The following is a 14,799-nucleotide window of genomic DNA, read 5'->3' on the forward strand; positions in this document are numbered from 1 at the left end:
TTGGTTAAATTTTCACGAAACTTTCGTTCAGATAAGTTGACACGTTTTTTAAATATCTGGTGTAGAATATTTGCTCTTAAATCCCTTTAAATGGTCCTCACATCCACACCCTACTCCGGACCGTCACCATCATTGAGTCATACTAACACTCCTGTTACTTGCATTTAGTTATATCTGTGCATACAAAACACAAAAATGTGACACACACACACACACACACACCAACTTACACGACTGAAACCTGGCAGAGATAATAATAACAAATAGACTGTAAAACAGAACATAGGGGATTTTCTTCATCGATATAATGAGAATTGATGTTGGAAGTTAAAACAAAACCTTAACAATTTATAAAAAAAAAAAAAAAAAAAAAAAAAAAAAAACATAGAAATGCAAATTTAGTTTTGCACTGCGCCACTTGACTTTAGCACTGTGCCACTTGACTTTTGCACTGCAAACTCAAAATGCATGTGCCACCACTTTAGTTTTGCACTGTGCCACTTGACTTTTGCACTGCGCCACTTGTAATTTGTCCTTTTGGCGTTCCATATAAAGTAGCCTACAAGCTTGCATATATTGCAGGTTTTTTTGTTTTGTTTTTTTGTTTTTTGTTTTTTTTTGTTTTTTTTTTGTTTATTAACATGGTAAAATATCAAGAACTATAGCGATAGACAGCCAATTACATCCTTTTTGTCTTGTAATATTGACGTCGTCGTGCTGGCGTCTTGCAAAATCGTAGGCAGTGACGTGGTAATAAAATCTTGGTAGGCCTACTGTAATTCGTACGTCGTGACAGATCTTAACGATGCCGTATATTCGTAAGAATGTCGTCGCACTACTGCCGTAACACACCTTGACGGCGCCCCAATAAAATTCGACTGATCATTTAAGAATTTTTCAACTTTTGAAAAATCGTCTTCTTCCTCTTCTTATGGGCCAACTTCATAATTGAAGATTTCGGCCCAGTAGCTCTTTTTTAACAGCAGTTTGTGCATTATTTACAATTATTATTTCAAAAGTTTATTTTATTCGAAACTTTTAACTATAATAGGTTGACCTTGGAAATACACAGTTGATATTTGTAGTGCAGAACAGTATGACTGCAACTGTGCCCTACAGCAGCGATTTAAGGTGCGGCGCCCAACCAGCTCAATCTCAGGAACTTGAGTGAGCAGCATCTAATCTAATAAATGTATGCCGGAAAATAAAGAAAAAGAAAAAGGCCTATTTTGGATTGGTTTGTAGGCCTAATATTGGAATTAGTTGGGCCTCATACTATGCTCCTTCTTAGTGCATGTGTGAAAGGAGCATGCTTCAAATTTTGTTGTTGGTGTTGCTCCAGCTAGTGATTTTTGTTTGTTTTTTGTTTGGCTGTTATTGCGGTTTTTGTTGTTGCAACTTCTGTTGTGGCCAATTCTGTTGATGTTCAGTTGGTTTTACGGCTGCTACTGTTGTTTAGTTTCTGTTGTTATTGCTCCTGATGCTGCTTGTTGTGCTGCTTTGTAGTTTTTGTTGTTGCATTTAATATTGCTGTCGTTGATGTAGTTTTAGTTGCTGCTGTTGCTAGTGTTGTCCCTGCCGTTTGTGTCACTACTGCCTTTGCTGCAACTTTACTGTTCATGTTGATTTTGTTGCATCTACTGTTACTATTTTGTTTATCACGCTGTGCTTTGTCTACTGATGCTGCTGATATTGTTGTTGCTGCTTTTGTGTTAGCTACGAAAGCCTATTAGGCCTAATAGGCTTTCGTAGTTTGCTGTTGCTGGCAATGTTGATGTCGCTGTGGCTGATGATGATGTTATTCCTACTTTTTTTTGCTGCTACTGATGTTGCTTTTTAAATATTTTTCAAGTGTTTCTTCTGCTACTTTTGTTGTTTCATTTTCTGGTGCTGTTGTCATTGCTGCTAGTTGTTTTGATTGGTAATGCAGTTGACTGTTTTCTGCTATTGTTGCTGATGTAAAGTTCCGTGTGTTCAAATTTAGAAAAACTATAGATAACAACGATCACTTACAAAGAAAACAGCAAGTCTGATGAGGGTTGCATGAATATTTTTTTAAAAACGAACGCTGTCTCTTAGTAAAGGTCACTGATTCACATCGTTACTTCTAAAACTGAGTACCTGTAATTTATTTGTCATTTTACCAGAGCCACGGGATACGAAAATTGAAATTCACCAAATCATAATTTTAACAATAATCAATTGGAAACTGAAGAACAATAAACCAGCATAACATAAAAATTGTTCAACTGTTGATAGTTTAATGATCTTAAATATATTACCTCCAATAACAATAATCACGTATATCAGGTTATATTCATTAACAATAACCACTATCAAAGTGCTAAGATAGTACTTATTACTCAAAGTCTTGGACTATAATCACCTTAACATTCACTGATCATCACTGCCATTTTATCGCATGATTAAAATATAGATTTACTGATAAGGAAGAGATTAAGAGATTACCAACATAAGAAATCACAATCACATGTGATTAGCTTTGTCTAATAAAAAACACTGTCATCAGTTACGACTAGTTGATGAAACTGAAATTATTTAGAGTCAGAATAATATTTAATACTTTTGTATAAACCAGATTCATTTTCGATATCTGTGGCAAGTAGGATTTACAATAGATATTCTGAAGGCAGATTAATGTTGGATAATATTCATGAAAACCAGATTAAGATTGAACAGTTTGTAAACTAGATTATCATTAGTTATATTGTAAACCTGATGATGAACAATATATAATCTAAAATTAACTTTGACAATCTCATAAACTACATTTTGCCAATATTGGTATTTAGACAAATAACATGGTAAATCAGATTTACATTGAGAATTTTGTAAAATAAATTAACATTGATAATCATGTTATCCAGAAATTAACAATAATCTTATAAATATTGATAATAAGCATGAACAAAAAACAATTCACATTCATAATCATGTAAACCACATTATCACCATTTTATTGTATTTTGTAAATTGATAATCTTGTAAACCAAATTCATAAAAATCATGTAAACATAATTAACAATAATATCTTATGAGCCATATTAACAGTGGACATATTGAAAAACACACATTATATGACTCTTTCTTGGAGACATAACTGCATGGTAACAACATTAAAGTTTGCTGTCCATTACTTGCTTAGTCGGTTCTAATGAGAATGATGTTCCCATCAGCATAATAAACGGCACAAGGTGAATTTTATCCACAATGACAAATTACATGTGAAGAAAGTTTTGGGGGAAGGGGAAGGAACTAACTATAGAGAGATGAGATCCCATCCATGAAGTTTTTACAAAAAAAAATATCCCCTCTTCTCATAATTATTTAATCCACAAGATAGTGGAGTTGCTATACCTTTTTGGTCTAATGTTAAATACAGTATATAAAGTTTGTTTACACATTCATTCAAAGCTATGCCTCCCACTAGCATTTTCTGCTAGATCAATTTCTATCTGGAACCAACATATAATAATTAAGGACGCTGGAGCAAGGACTTAAAACTGTTAAGCCGTTGGCTGGAGATCCATTATAAATCAATCAAAATTTGAAGAAAAACATCAAAATCAGTCACTTTTGAAGTTGGAAAAAACATCAACATGCTTTTGAAGCTACGAATTTTGAAAAAGCTGCAATGATTAAAAGGCAAGGCAAGACAAAAAATACAGATCTCAAACCCATGATTACACTATCTGCATTGCTCTGCACACATGGTTTTCAGTAGTCTAGCAGGTTGTAGGCTGGATTTTTGATGGGGGAGGGGGATGTATTTGCAAGCAAAATGAACCTTATTCGAGGGGCCACATGGGTCCTAGCGGAGAGCCCACGGTAGGTCAAAGTAGCACTTTGAGGGCCTTAATTTGTGAAAATTTCTATTTAATTTCTTTTCATTTTGGTGTTGTTAGGGCCCTGGAGAATTAACATTTTATGTCCATCACATCTATAGTCCTACATAATTATAACATAGTTTTTGTTTATATGGATCAATCTGCAATCACTGGAGCTGATCTAAACGGTTAGAAAAGCTGGCAATAATTGGGAATGATTTCAGTGAAATAATAGGTTTAAAAATGTTGGGAGGGTGCATCCTCCCCCTACCAGCCTCCTCCCCTTTACCGGCATGCTTTTAAATATACCAACTACTCAACCACTTAGCTAAATGAAGTGCTTACATAAATCGCTGAATGTGTAATACAGGGTTCTATCCTGTTTTAAAAGAGCTGCAATGGTGATGAAATCTAAACTAAATTTGATTTTATCAATATTAAATTTACAAGGAATAATCAGCATTCATTCTTAATTACCAGAACAAAATTATTCTTCTTCTAGAGGTATATCCTATACAAAACTATAATTCAACGTTGAACATGTAGAAAAACACATTAATAATACATTTGAATGTAAAACTCTAGAAAAGGAAACTTGCAAATTTTATTACAATGGAAGGAAGTATTTAAAGGTTAAAAATGATCAAAAAAAGCAACTTAACGTTTAAGAGGTAGATAAATCCATGAGCAAATTCTTAAAACATTCTTTAAACATTAGTAAAGGTGAGATTCATTAACAAGTGAACAGACCAGTAGGTCGAAGTGAACAGACCAGTAGGTCGAAGTGAACAGACCAGTAGGTCGAAGTGAACAGACCAGTAGGTCGAAGTGAACAGACCAGTAGGTCGAAGTGAACAGACCAGTAATATGAAGTGAACAGACCAGTAGGTTCAAGTGAACAGACCAGTAATATGAAGTGAACAGACCAGTAGGTTCAAGTGAACAGACAAGTAGGTTGAAGTGAACAGACCAGTAGTTTGAAGTGAACAGACCAGTAGGTTGAAGTGAACAGACCAGTAGGTTGAAGTCAACAGACTAGTAAGTTGAAGTGAACAGACAAGTAGTTTGAAGTGAACAGACCAGTAGGTTGAAGTGAACAGACAGTAGGTTGAAGTGAACAGACCAGTAGGTTGGGTGAACAGTGTGAGTGGTAATGGTCCTGAGAGTGATAGAATACAGTAATCAATTCAGTGGTTCTAGGCAGGAAGATGTAAATTTGTGAAGATCAAACAGAAGGTAAAATTTGAAAAGTTGCTGCCACAGAATGATAAAGGGAAAATAGAAAAATTATCTTATATGTCTCCAATATGTACTTAAAGCTATTTTCAGCAAGAAATTAAAAATGATGGTTAATCTATTATATATATGTATGTATATATATATAATATATATATGTATATATATATATATATAATTATATAAACCAACACTCGCTAGTAAAATCTCATATACTAAACAAATAAAATCAATGTTAGAGGTATAATGAAGTGAAACGCACGGTTATATGCACCAAATTTATGAACATTTTAACTAAAATAGAAATTATCAAACGTTAATGAAATGATTTAACGACACGTGATATTTTTAGATTAATTGGGCGATTTTTCATGATATTACTTTACATCGGTAACCCTTTTAGAGTAGTGGTGGATTTTTAGTAAAAAATACAAGAAACTGAAAGTCATGCTCAAGTCTTAACCCTTCTGAGACCCTTAACTTAAACGTTCAACAGGTTCCAGCGAAAAGTATCGAGTTTGTTTTCCAAACCTTAACACTACAGCACCTTAAACTACTTACATACTTAAATATATTACTTCTTAACTATATCTGAACCATATGATTAAACCAAGCCAATAATGTACACCCATTTTAAATGAGGCCAAATGAAAACCAAAATATGTTTCTCTTTTAAATTTTAAACAAAAATAAAAAGGAATTTTTTGTTACTATTAGTCTACGCATATTATAGGTTCAAAGCCAGTATCACTCACCCCATGCATTTTGGTTGATAAAATGGTAGCCACATGGTTAAAATCCAGGTTACGGTAAGGTATCAAATTTACTGGCTTGAAAATTTTCCTTTTGAAACATCATACATACATTTTGAGTTTTTTTACAAAAAAAATCAGATCATAGGTTTAAGATTTCTAATCGGTGGGGTTTAGACAACATAATTTTTGTTTGACCTTTTCATCAGTATTATCTGGTGGGTCTGAAACACCTCCTCTGAGTGTGTTGAGCACCATTGCATGTGTTTGTTCAAAGTATTCAACTATTTACACACATTACACTTTCAATCCTGAGAGTGAATAGCATTACAAGAACCTTTATGAAGGGAATGAGATTGTGATATTAAAATGAATCATTTGGCATGGTGGTAAGATGCTTGCCTTCCTGGACCACAGAACTAAAAATAAACATGTAGCTCAGTGGTTAAAAATCATCTTCTAATCCCTAGATACTGGATTCAATCATCAAACAAGGGTATTTTTTTCAGCTTCACTACCTAAACCTCAAAATGAATCTCAGTTTATTGAACTGGTCAGGAGTTCAAATCACCCAATGACCATGCTTGGCCAGCGATGCTTAGATAACCCACTTGCATCGTTGACGGGCTGTGAAGTGGCTCATGCTGGTTGCAAGCATTTCATGGCTTATAAATATAATAAAACTCCTTTAGTAACAAGTGGTTTTTAGGCCTAGCTTATGGTGAATGAATTAAAAACAAATTTACAAATTATTAATTTAATTTTGTAAGCGACCAATTACTCATGTTGTTGGATGAGGATAAAATAAAACTCTGACCATTCCTTTTTGAAACAATAAAAAGTTCCAAGTCAGTTCCAGTGGGATGGCATGATGATCATAATATAGTACAATCCTTCACCTTCTACAGAGAATAGATATAATACCGGTAGATATAATGATAATAGATGTTTTGCTATAAAATAAACATGTCAAGAACAAGATACCAACTGCCAACCAACAGTTGTGCACTATATGAGTAACATTGTGGAACCGATGATTGCTATAAAAATGCATTGATTTTGTTACTGATTGCAAAAATACATCAGACCATCAGATCTTATTTACTAATTCTTGGTTATAAAATGTAGAGTTTGTATGATCTGTTACTGACAATCCATTTATCTTTGCAAAATCCCTCAATGGAATGTACTTCCACAAGAGTTGAAGTAATTCCCAGAACTCTCTTAAATCAATGCAGGAAGCAAAAACTCTCAAGTGGTGCACAGGGGACTGCACATCAACTGTCCCATCTGGGGTAATTTGTGCAGTAATACAATCAAGACCAACTTTGCTAAATGCATCTCTTTTCACATAATTACCTTGCTATCTTGAATGGTGATTTTTGATTGCAAAACTTCCATATCATGAAGTTTAATTAACAAACAAATTTGTTTAAGAAACAAATTATTAAAACTACATAAAATCCATGAATAAAACTCTAGCATATAACAATGGCTCTGTAAGCGTTTGATACACATTTCTGTACGGATAATACTTACAGCGACAAACCAATTAGGTTTGTATATAAGAAATCACATTTCATTGGTCAGAATTGTTTTTAAATATAACACCCAACAATTCTATTTGAGATCCAAATTTTTAAAATGAGGTAGTAAAAGCGAGATAATATTATACATAGGATGTTCTCCTTCTTTTTTTGTATTTAAAATCCTGACATTGTTAACAAATGACCACTTTTTTCATTCACAATTTTTTCTTCAGGAAACTAGTATATCTAAAAACCCGTAAAAATGTTTACATTTACAAACACTTAAGATCAATCAATGGAGAACGTTTCTCACAAACTGAGAAGCCCTGAGAAATAATTTGAGAAACTATCCTGATGTTCTTTTGTGTTCAAGGATTAAGAGATAAAAATGTATCCTGACTTAGAAGAACCATCATTAAAATTCTGGTCAACAATGAAGAGGTATTAAAGTATTAAGAGGTAAACATTTTCTGTCTGAAAGTTATTGTCTTTTCAGTCATAAGAATATTGAGTAACCAGGAGGCGGCAATGATGTCACGCAATCCTGGTTCAAACTCGCATTCAATCAGATCTTGATAAGGTTCCATGTGCTAATACTGTTGCAATGGTACTTTACAACCTAACTGATTGATTGAATAGAATAAAACAAACCATGAAAATCTACCAAGAAATTTAACTATTAATTTAACTTTAATTTTAAAATTTGTGCAGTTTACTGCAGAACATTATGGGTGAAAGCAGTATCTATTCAATGACTATAAATTCCTTTCTCCCAATTTAAAAAAAGTTACAGTAACTGTCATCATTTATATAAAAACAATTGATGGTATTATCTTAGCTGTTATCTTAGTGAGGATATTTTTAATTTTAGTTGTTGCATGGTTGTTTTACAAGTGCATAGTAGCTAACAGTCAGAAATTGTAAGCACAAACATAGAACCAGTGTACATCTAATTCACCCATCATGCACTGCAGCAAACAAATGTTATGTAATAAAGTATATAACACTAAAATTCCTTTCATGGGGAAACTATATGTCCAATATCTTGAGATATCATTGATAGAAATCAACTGTGAACTCTAGACTCGTGAACAAAATTTCTTTAAAGTGAGATTATGAATATTACCAAAAAATTAATATATGCTAGTTCATTTTTAAATTATTATCACTGGTTAGGTAAAACCTTTTTTATACCTTGTTTAAAAATAAATGCACCTTTTGGCCCTAGCTTTAGATCTCATTGCATTGTTGTATAAAGAATACAAATACGAAACGATTCAGTAATTAGGCTGAAAATGCTTTTTGAATTTAAAAAAAATTAGGAAACTTGTTTATCTGAAACTTAAATTTTGTACAACAGTCAGAGTGCTGTAAGGCCAAACAGGCAAAATCGGTGGGTGGTGTGAAACAGGGTATAGTAAATGTCTCACCTTACGAATATTTCTAGAATGATAGTGACCATGACCATTACCTTGAACACTTTTGATCTTAGACACAAGGAACAGCTCTTGAGCGAATTTTTTTCTCTTTTTGAGGTAGAATATACAATTGGCATCTATATATAACCAATATCATAATAAAGTTCTTAATAAAAAATCATAGCAGTCATAAAAATTGAAATTTTAAAAATCTATCAACAAAAACCCAAAATACCATATCAATTCAAAATTTGATATAACATCTATAAAATTATTATTATTACTGAAAAATATTAATGATATATCATCCCATAACAAGAAAATAAAAAAAAAATTACGGTAAAAACACAGAATTTGGCCATGTAACAAAATTGTTGGTTGTCCACTTCCTAATTAATGACCAGAAAAAAAGCATTTCCTTCAGCGAAAACCTAGGCCATTTGTATGGCTTAAAAAGTCATGACTGTAACAAATAGAATGTAAACACTGGCGGTATTTTCTAAGACCACCTCATTCTCTACTCATTGAAGAAAAAATGGCAACCAACCTTATTATTACATGGCCTTTATAAAAATATAGAATCAGGTTAGGTTGCTTATCCTAACACACACTCATCATAAACTGAACTCCTGACAAGAAAATGAGGTAAATTTGGTTTGGTTTCTTGACCATCGATACCATTTACAATAAAAACTACAATTAATACTTTTTGAAGTAGTCTCTTGTCACAGTTTTACAAAATTTAAAAGAAATGACACCATGATAAATGAACAAAAATATCAACCCTGATGTAGATAAAACACACCCTGGGTTTACTTACATAAGTATTCAATTATAATACAATATATTAATGACAGAATTTAACAAAAATAGAGAAATTAGAAGAATGATTAGTTCTTATAACTATTCAGACGGATGTATTTGCCTTTCCACCTGATGAAATATCTACACCAACTTCTGTTGTAGTCTGCATTTCCAAGCTGGACTCATCATCTGTCTGCACCCCCTCTATTATGTTCAAAGACTTGGCCATCAATAAAGAATCTTGGGGATCATTCTTTACATCTTCTATTCCTGCATCTGCAGTATTCATACCTACTCTGGGTAGCATAGGGTCCTTTTCCTGTGCAGGCTCACTTGCACTTGCTAGCATAGGGTCACCCATCTGTGCAGACTCACTTGTACTTGGTAGCATAGAGTCATCCTCCTGTGCAGGTTCTTCATGAAGTTGGGGATCATTATCAAACTCTCCGGAAAGGAGGCGGACACTAAGTGGGACCTCTTCGTCGTCTTCATGATCATTGTTCATATTTCCTGCATGACCGTTGATGTTTCCAAATTGCTATAAAACATAATCAAAATTCAGATTTTACGCTGAGCACTAGCTACAGTACATAAGCAAACCACGAGAAATAAAATTAAATAAAAGGCTGAGACATGGAATCAAAATAGAGGCATAAAATCAAATTGGAGTTAATCAATAATAAAATGGAGGCATGAATTCATAGTAGATGAATGTGGATTTCCAAAATCAAAATTGCATGGCATTAAAATCATTAGAGAGGCATGTATGGAAGGAATCAAAATGGAGGTATAGACTTAAAATAGTCACTGAAATCATCAATACAGAAACACAGAATCAAAATGGGTCTGTTATTAAACCAAAATGAAGCCACACACTAATGCTATCTTTATATTATAGTTTTATATGTGCTTTGCAAATGGTAATTTTAATATTTCTGTTTTTCTAACATGATCTGCCAATTAGATTTATAATATTTTATCAAAAGGTTCAAGCTACAGTGTGCTTCCAACAAATCTAATTCTAATTTTAATTAAAAAAATGACTTTAATCATAATAATGATTTTAATTGTAATAATAATATTTGTATATACTGTATATTTTTGCTTTGCAATTAATAATTTTAACTTTTCTGTTGAATATTTAAGTTTCCCCAGTTGGTACTGGAGCACTCACAGACAGATGAACATTGCCCTCTTTTGAGCAATCCTACCCGGTACTGGTGAGTTGTTTATATTTTTGTATTTTTATGTTTGTTTTTGTAAATTTTAAATGGTGAAATAAATGATATATGATATGACATGCCACATTGATAAGACACTATTGCAAAATTTACCTTATTTATCATTTAAAAACAAGTTTATCTATTTTGTCTTCAGTCCCTTAATCAAGTTCATATCAAATCTGCCAATTATGTTTTCATTCAAGGTAAGAACACTGTTATGAAAAAAATAGATCCTGAAAAAAGCTTACTCGGTTATCATTTTGAAACATACGATGCCTATAGTTCACAAGAATGTTAGCTTGTGCGCTGGTGACGGACACTGCGGTGCGATGGCTACCGTTGTCTCGCCTCATATTCTCAATCTGATGACGCATAACTTGCCTGTTTCCATTGCCAACCAGTCTATAATATATAGTCATAATAGAGTCTGATATTGTCAGTAAATGCTAACAGCCAGTGGGTTATATTGTACATAGTCATTATGAATAGAATTTCTACTACTCTGGTAGCACAAACTGTACTATTCTGAACCATCAAGCTTTGACCAGCCACTATCAAATTTCCTTTGACAAAAACTCTTGTATAGTTGTATATATTCATGATGTGCCTATATATGGTCATGATTTGATGTCATCACTACCATATTTCGGCATGTCACGTGCTCATATCAAATAAAATTTGATGGTCTGGACTGGATTCAAGTTCTCGCCCTATGGTCTGACAATGGTTTTAATCCGGACTCTTGGTTTGGACACTCCAAGACATGGTGGACCTCCAGCAAGTTTCAGGAGCGACCAATGGTGTTTACCACAATCAACTTTATCATACTTCCTTTAGTACAATGTATTAAATGTGTGTTTGTAAAGGCACTGACCTTTTCATCATGACAACAAAGATAATACAAGCCACAATACAAGGAACAGAGATGGCAATACCGAGCAGGATACCATCCATCATACTTGGACGACCTGCATTCAATTCACCTACAAAAAACCAGTTACATAATAATATTACTAATTTGACATTCTAGTACAACCAAAGGCTGGTCATTCACTGCGCTTGACAGTCGTCAGATGACGGTCGTCAGATGACGCGGTTCCACGTAGAATGCAACCGTGCACACGCAAAAAAACAGTTTTTAATGGTGATCTGTTTAGACTGCCACTGACAATCAAAAGACAGTGTCGCGTCAAACATTCACGGAGAGCAGAGATTGATTTGTCTGCAGACGGTTGTGTGTGCCCGGCTTTAGCTTGGAGGGAAAGTAGTTGAAAGCCCAAAAAAACATTCTTCATACACATTACATAACAGACAACATGATACATTCCTATGTACATACAAAGCAAAGAATAAACATACACTTAATAAATTATAAATAGGTAGTTTTCGCCGCACGACTTTAACCTTAACGGATGACGTCATAATTTATTCATCTTGCGTTGCAGAGTACGTTAATTTCAGGATTTTACGTGCTCAACGTATGTTAGTTACGAGTTTGCGCATGCGTATTTTGATTTGTTTGCAAAAGGGGCGGAGCTATCGCGCTGCATGTTAGGTACTAACGTTAAAGTTAAGGTTGACGTGCGGCAAAAACTACCAAATGAAAAAATTTACTGCATTACAATGATCATAGCCCAGAGTGAATCTTCACTACTTTGATTTCAATGATTTCTTAAATGACATTTCAGTCTTTCCTTTAATATGACCTAATCTCGCAAATCATTGGAAAGTGCATTCTTTTTGCAGAGGTTGGTAAGAAACCGTGTCGTTCGGCAGTGGTGATGTGAACTCACTTTGGTAGTTATGAGAAATATTTGGAGTAGAGCGGTACAAGATAGAAGTATTTTTGGTGTAAATCACACTGAAGTAAAACCCAGTAAGTTGGGGTACTTCTGGTGGTCCTGACGATTCTTGTAGTACGGTTTATTTTGTTTTGTATTTTCAAAAATTAGACTTTACTTTGACTATGTTTTGAAAGCTGCTCAGCATTACGGTAGGCTTAGCAGTGTACCCATGCAATTAAATGCCAGGTGTGAAAAATCCTACCAAGTTCTGAATCAATTAATGTCCTTGCAGAAACAACATCAGTAGCTGGGCTCTCGCCAATGCGGTTCTTGGCCTTCATCTGGAAAAAGTACTCGGTATTGGGCCGGAGGTTGTTTACCTTAGAGACCTTCTCTGAACCTAGAGAAAGAGACAGGAAAATGATGAAGATGATTGTTAATATAAGATGCCCCTAGCCTAAACATGCAGAATATAGGCAATCCAATATTGGTAGGATTATTTTGAACTCACCTGGCATTATAATTTTAATGCTCTATTTTATATAGCGCACATTGCAATAAAATGTATCTACGCACTTTATATTATTTCCCTGGTCACTGGACTAAACATTTCTGGAAGAGATCCTCATCTCTCTAGGGAGTACCATTCCATAAGTTGCTAGAATCAGTCAATGATATTAGAGTCTACGAGGTATCCACTGATACTCCAGGGTGGAGAAACAATCGTAAATAAAGTGTCTTGCCCAAGGACACAAACAACCAACCCCAGGAGCGGTTTAGTGCAGCAGTTTTGCTCCTCAACCTTGAGGTCAGAGGTCAGAGGTCAATTCCTCACTGTGTATTTCGCTTGTGTCCTTTAGGGAAGGCACTTTACCTACAGTAGTCTCCCTCCACCCAGTAGTACAAATGGGTACCTGGTAGGTTCAAACAGAAAAATGCGCTGATTACAGCTGCAACATTATGGAATTCTCCTACAGAACTTGAGTATGTGTTCCATATGTGCTTGATCCAATGACCGGGGGCATTAATGCGAAGCACATAGAAGTCTCAGTAATATGCGCTACATAGTTTGACAATTATTATTATTATTATTATTATTATTATTATTATTATTATTATTATTATTATTATTATTATTATTATTATTATTATTAACGTAACAATAGAACATGAGCTAACTAACCAGAGTCTCAGTAGCCAAATTAATATTAAATCTGTTATCAAACTATTTCGCGGGCACAAATTTCAACATTAGTAAAATTGGTCTAGGAAACAATCTAGGAGTATATTACAAAGGCCTACATATCATGAGACGTTGATGCAGCTCAGGGACCCTTGTGTCATTTTTATACCACTTTAGAATAATTTAAACAAAATTTTCATCAATATTGTATGTAATACTCAGCACATATCACAGATTTTGCAGCATTGTGCAGGTGGCTTCTCACAAATCATAATATTTCCTTTACATATTTTGTCAAACCATATGTAGCAAAGACAAGCCAAACCAGGCACTTATCGCAAAAAAAAAAAATTATTTTTAGTTATTAATAGAGGGTTGAAGATGAAAATGAGAGCTATAAAATGGTAAAAGATTCATTTAAATGTGACATTTCCTTATGACGTTTTAAACATACAGTTGTTTAAAGAACAATATTTGAGAAATCAGCCTACAAAGTTTATGATTTCTGGCATTTCTTAGGCAGAAACCATCACCAAATTGTTAAAAATTGTTTTAACATTGAAAATAGGGAAAATAACAGCATGTCATTTTGTATAGATATATAAAGGTTAGTTTGGTGCAACAAAATAGATTTCAAAAATGTTGACATTTCAGCATGTTTGGCCATTATCTCTGAAACACGATTTGCGACAAGTGACTGGTTTGGCTTGCCACATATGTAAATAAGGTTTAAATACTATTTTCCAAAAAAAAAAAAAAAAAAACTCTTCCAACTAATGCTGGTGTAAAAAGTTTCAGCTTTTCATTACCATTTCTCTGCTGGGTTTCCCAATGTTTTTCTGGCAAAGTGATATTGATATTGTATAAGATGATGTACTCGATGATAATGCCATTAGGCTTCTGAGGTGGCTCCCAAGATATTTGCACAGAATGCGCATCAAGTGGTTTTGCCTTGAAATCTGAGGGTGGTGTTCGTGGTTCTAGAATGAACAAAGAATTTCATATGCCTCAAAGAAATGCGC

At 33.9% G+C, this 14,799-nt stretch overlaps 1 protein-coding gene across 3 annotated transcripts in view; it reads right to left on the bottom strand.

The window, feature by feature from the left end:
• Positions 1-2,241: 2,241 nt before the first annotated feature.
• Positions 2,242-14,799, bottom strand: part of LOC117103509 (protogenin A-like) — a 96,206-nt gene continuing 83,648 nt past the window's right edge. For all 3 annotated transcript variants that reach the window (XM_033244066.1, XM_033244067.1, XM_033244065.1), the window contains exons 14-18: positions 14,587-14,757; positions 12,857-12,994; positions 11,685-11,793; positions 11,059-11,212; positions 2,242-10,125 (exon numbers count right to left, since the gene is read on the bottom strand). In XM_033244066.1, coding sequence (XP_033099957.1) covers positions 9,691-10,125; positions 11,059-11,212; positions 11,685-11,793; positions 12,857-12,994; positions 14,587-14,757 — 1,007 coding nt within the window. In that variant the 3' untranslated portion in view covers positions 2,242-9,690. The remainder of the gene's footprint in view (positions 10,126-11,058; positions 11,213-11,684; positions 11,794-12,856; positions 12,995-14,586; positions 14,758-14,799) is intronic.

The sequence above is a fragment of the Anneissia japonica genome, unplaced genomic scaffold (genome assembly GCF_011630105.1).
Source record: "Anneissia japonica isolate Jap-2015-1 unplaced genomic scaffold, ASM1163010v1 scaffold288005_len623695_cov211, whole genome shotgun sequence".
In the NCBI taxonomy this organism is placed as follows: Eukaryota; Metazoa; Echinodermata; class Crinoidea; order Comatulida; family Comatulidae; genus Anneissia; species Anneissia japonica.